Raw genomic sequence first — 3,598 nt, 5'->3', positions numbered from 1 at the left:
AAGCGACTGTAGAATATAATACATGTGGTGAATGTTCTATTAGAGTATTTCACTGACTGCTTTATTAAAGCAATGGCGGATCCAGGATGGGGCATTTGGGGCAAATTCCCCCCTTCCCCCTCACCTTGTGGAGGAGCTATACTTCAGTCTGATTAAAATAACTTACTAATCTTTATGCCAGGCCGAGATCAACTTACCGTACGCAAGGAAATTTTGACATAAGAAAAATTTGACGAATTCAGACTTCAGCAGATTTGACGAATAAAATGTTGATGAAAATCAAGAAATTGTAGGCAAAACCTGTACTTTTAAGGGCGCTTATAAACGTTTGATGAATGTAAATTTGACGAATTAAACCGATTCATCAAATTCGTCAAATTTTTTCAGGTTGACGTCAAAATTTCCTTGCGTACGGTATAAAACTCACGAAATTATGCACATTTTACTAGCATTTATTACAAATTCACCTGAAACTAAAGCGAACCAAAGTGATTGGCTTCAGCCACAGATTAGTAAAGTGCTCAGTAGTGTTAAGGTAGCCTAAAATCTTCTAGAATCTCAAAACTTCCTAGAATATCAAAATTTTCTGGGTTTCCTTAGAGCTTTTGTTAGGGTGTATCCATTCACTGGACTGGATTACTGGACTAGACTACTGGACTCAAGTTTTTTTTTCTTATCTTGCTTTTTATCATCAGAATTAACCACAAAAGGTGTTTTAGAAATTGATACCATTCACTGACATAAAACATGTACTAAAACTTGTACTTTGATCACAAAAACTACACTAAAACCTAAGTGCAGTTCGATATCAAAGATCATTTGCCTACTACTAGTAATGTTTCAAGCACTGTGCACTGTTAACACTACTATTGCATCTGTCTGTCTTCTCTATAGCCTTCTTGTAAAATAGCACACAATAATAATTTTACACAATGCAATAATATTAGTTATGTAACATAGAAATCACCTAGAGCCTTTCAGCGGTCTGCACATTCACTCTAGCTTTGCCAGCTCTTTGGTTTACAATGTTTGCAAATAGCAACGAGTGGGCAGTGTAAAGAATTGTTTCTCATTGTGCCCACTTTCAAACAGGAAGGTAAGCTAGGTTACATATATTTGCAATAAATACGGTAACTGTAACAAGAGTTCAAACCAAAGTTATACCATTAAATAAACCACCAAAACTAGCACCTTTTTCAAACACACATCTTTGAATAGGCAGGTGTCCTACAGACCTTCAGCACTTGTGCTTAAATAAATTTAAAATAATAGACTACAGTTAGCTGTATGTATGTGCCTCTAATATTCAAGACAAGACATGGAGAGGGCAAGAGCCCTCTCCATGTGTGGTATACTGCTCTATGCAATCACTTTTAGTGGTTGAAAAAGGTGTTTGTGGTTGAAAACATGTGTTTGAGTAAATTTTATGTGAGTCCAGTAGTCCAGTCGAGTGAATGGATACACCCACTTTTGTTATGTTTATTTCCATTATTATTTCAGAAACTCCTTTCAAAAATCCTAGATCCACCACTGAGTTAGCATCATGTACTGTAGTTTTGAGGGGCATTGATTTTTTTGCAAAAATTAATATTTCAGTTTCTGGGAACCTCAGAGTCGCCCCTGACTGGCCTGGGCAGGAATACTGTATGTACGTGCCATCTTTAAATCATATGCAGCTGGGGCGAGCGGACTAAGGATGGCAGTCCATCAAACCCAGGTAGTTAAAATAGAGGGGAGAACTGTCCCATACGCGTATATGGGTATCCCATATGCGTATGGGACAAGTGATCTGTCCCATACGCGTATGGGATGCCCCATACGCATACGGGACAAAATACGCATATGGTTCAAAACATTACAAATAAATAAATAAATAATAACATTAATGTACCTCAAATCATACAGACACAGCTAGGATTAGTGTGTATATTACTGGCATTGTTGGTCTGAAATCCTTGGTACAGGAACCTTTGAGCTGAAACCAGAAGATAAGAATACAATATCCCAGATGAATAGGATCAGCAGTAGCAACATGCATACCACATTGATGATCTAATTAACAGCAATAATGTGTAGTGTTTCAATAAAACAAATTGTATTTCTTACAGTCATGACAAGTACTAGACGATAAATCTCTTCTAATTTCTCACAAGCTTCGTTGATATCTGTATCAGCGTAAAAGCTATTGCAGTGGTAATCCAAGTCTTCATCAGCTATTGAAGTCTCCACTCCGGTGATAACGCACCCAATAAACAGACCGATACCAGCCATAACACACTTGGCAATATCCTATGTATAAAAGTGTCTAGAGTATCATACTGAAGAGAGGTTAAATTGCTGACCATTCCACCAAAGAATCTGTAGTGATTGTTGAAATGACTGGGGTTCAGGAAGTGTAGCAATAACATCATAAATTCTGTGATTACAGCCACTGAGGCAACGAATACTACCCATCCAGCAGCTCCAACCCAACCAGTTGCATCAACAGTGATTCCATCATCTGTAACCTCATCTTTCTCAGCATCTATAGTGGCTGCTCCTACTGCAATTAAAACCAGTTCCATCACCTATCAAGGACACTGTCTTTCAAGGCTTCACTTGAGTACATCATGGTATATACTCACCGTTAAGGACACACGTATAAACGTTTCGATGATCCCAGGTGTAAATTTACAGAAAGCAAATCCTGGTAGAAGGCCTGACACCTGTGGGTTATAGGACCTTGCCTGCACCAACACTACATTTTGCACTGGAGCTCGTCCAACCACGAAAAGAGTTTGCGGCTGTTGTCCCGCCACTGGATAGGCTGCGCCTTGTGGTGGATATCCTGACAAATAGGCTGGCGGATACGCTGGTTGCTGTACTGCAAAATGTCCTTGTTGATTAGGTGAATATGGCGGTGGATACGCTTCCGTCTCCTTTGCTGGCACTACAGCGGTCATTGTCACCTTGCAATGCACAAATCCTTAGGTGGCTTCGTTGTTAAATTAAACTAAAGATCCACCATAGATATGGGGTCTCATGGCCACGTGATTGTGATCAAAGCATCGCGCAGGCGCTTATAGCTCGGTTTCGAAAGGTCTTTCAATGTTGGCCTACGCTTGTTTGAGGAACAAAATTCTTTCGAAGGTTATTATTATTATTTATTACAGGTAATTTATAAGGCTAAACAGTCTGTTACACCTGATCAACAGGTAAAAAAGTACAAGTAGACTAATTACATACACTTATACATAGTGTTAGATGAATACTGGTAAATCTATTTCTTAAAATCATCAACTGATGCTGCACATACTACTTCTTGGGGTAAGTTATTCCATGGTTCAACAACTCTTCTTGTAAAAAAATATTTCCTGGCATCTGTTCTTGAAAAATATTTAAATAGCTTAAATGTGTGACCTCAGGCTCTGGTATGGGTAATGGGTGAAAAAAAGTCAGTATAGTCTATATCATACTTATCATGTAGCATATTGTAGACAGCAATCATGTCACCTCTATAATGTCTATAATGCAATGATGGCAAGTTAAGTACTTTCAATTGTTCCTCGCAGTCAAGATTTCTTATAGATTTGATCATTCTAGTAGCTTTCCACTGGAT

At 38.4% G+C, this 3,598-nt stretch overlaps 1 protein-coding gene across 1 annotated transcript; it reads right to left on the bottom strand.

Moving 5' to 3' along the window:
* Nucleotides 1-1,846: 1,846 nt before the first annotated feature.
* LOC136258072 (uncharacterized) lies at nt 1,847-3,015 on the bottom strand. The gene is made up of 4 exons (XM_066051378.1): nt 2,625-3,015; nt 2,343-2,567; nt 2,107-2,289; nt 1,847-2,052 (listed from the first exon to the last, which is right to left on the bottom strand). Exons 1-4 carry the CDS (start codon nt 2,940-2,942, stop codon nt 1,930-1,932), a joined length of 849 nt encoding a protein of 282 aa, XP_065907450.1. The 5' UTR covers nt 2,943-3,015; the 3' UTR covers nt 1,847-1,929.
* Between the last annotated feature and the right edge of the window lie 583 nt (nt 3,016-3,598).

The sequence above is a fragment of the Dysidea avara genome, chromosome 6 (genome assembly GCF_963678975.1).
Source record: "Dysidea avara chromosome 6, odDysAvar1.4, whole genome shotgun sequence".
NCBI classification, from domain to species: domain Eukaryota; kingdom Metazoa; phylum Porifera; class Demospongiae; order Dictyoceratida; family Dysideidae; genus Dysidea; species Dysidea avara.
The sequence above is the reverse complement of the archived record's forward strand: the minus strand, read 5'-3'. Positions and strand labels throughout refer to the sequence as shown.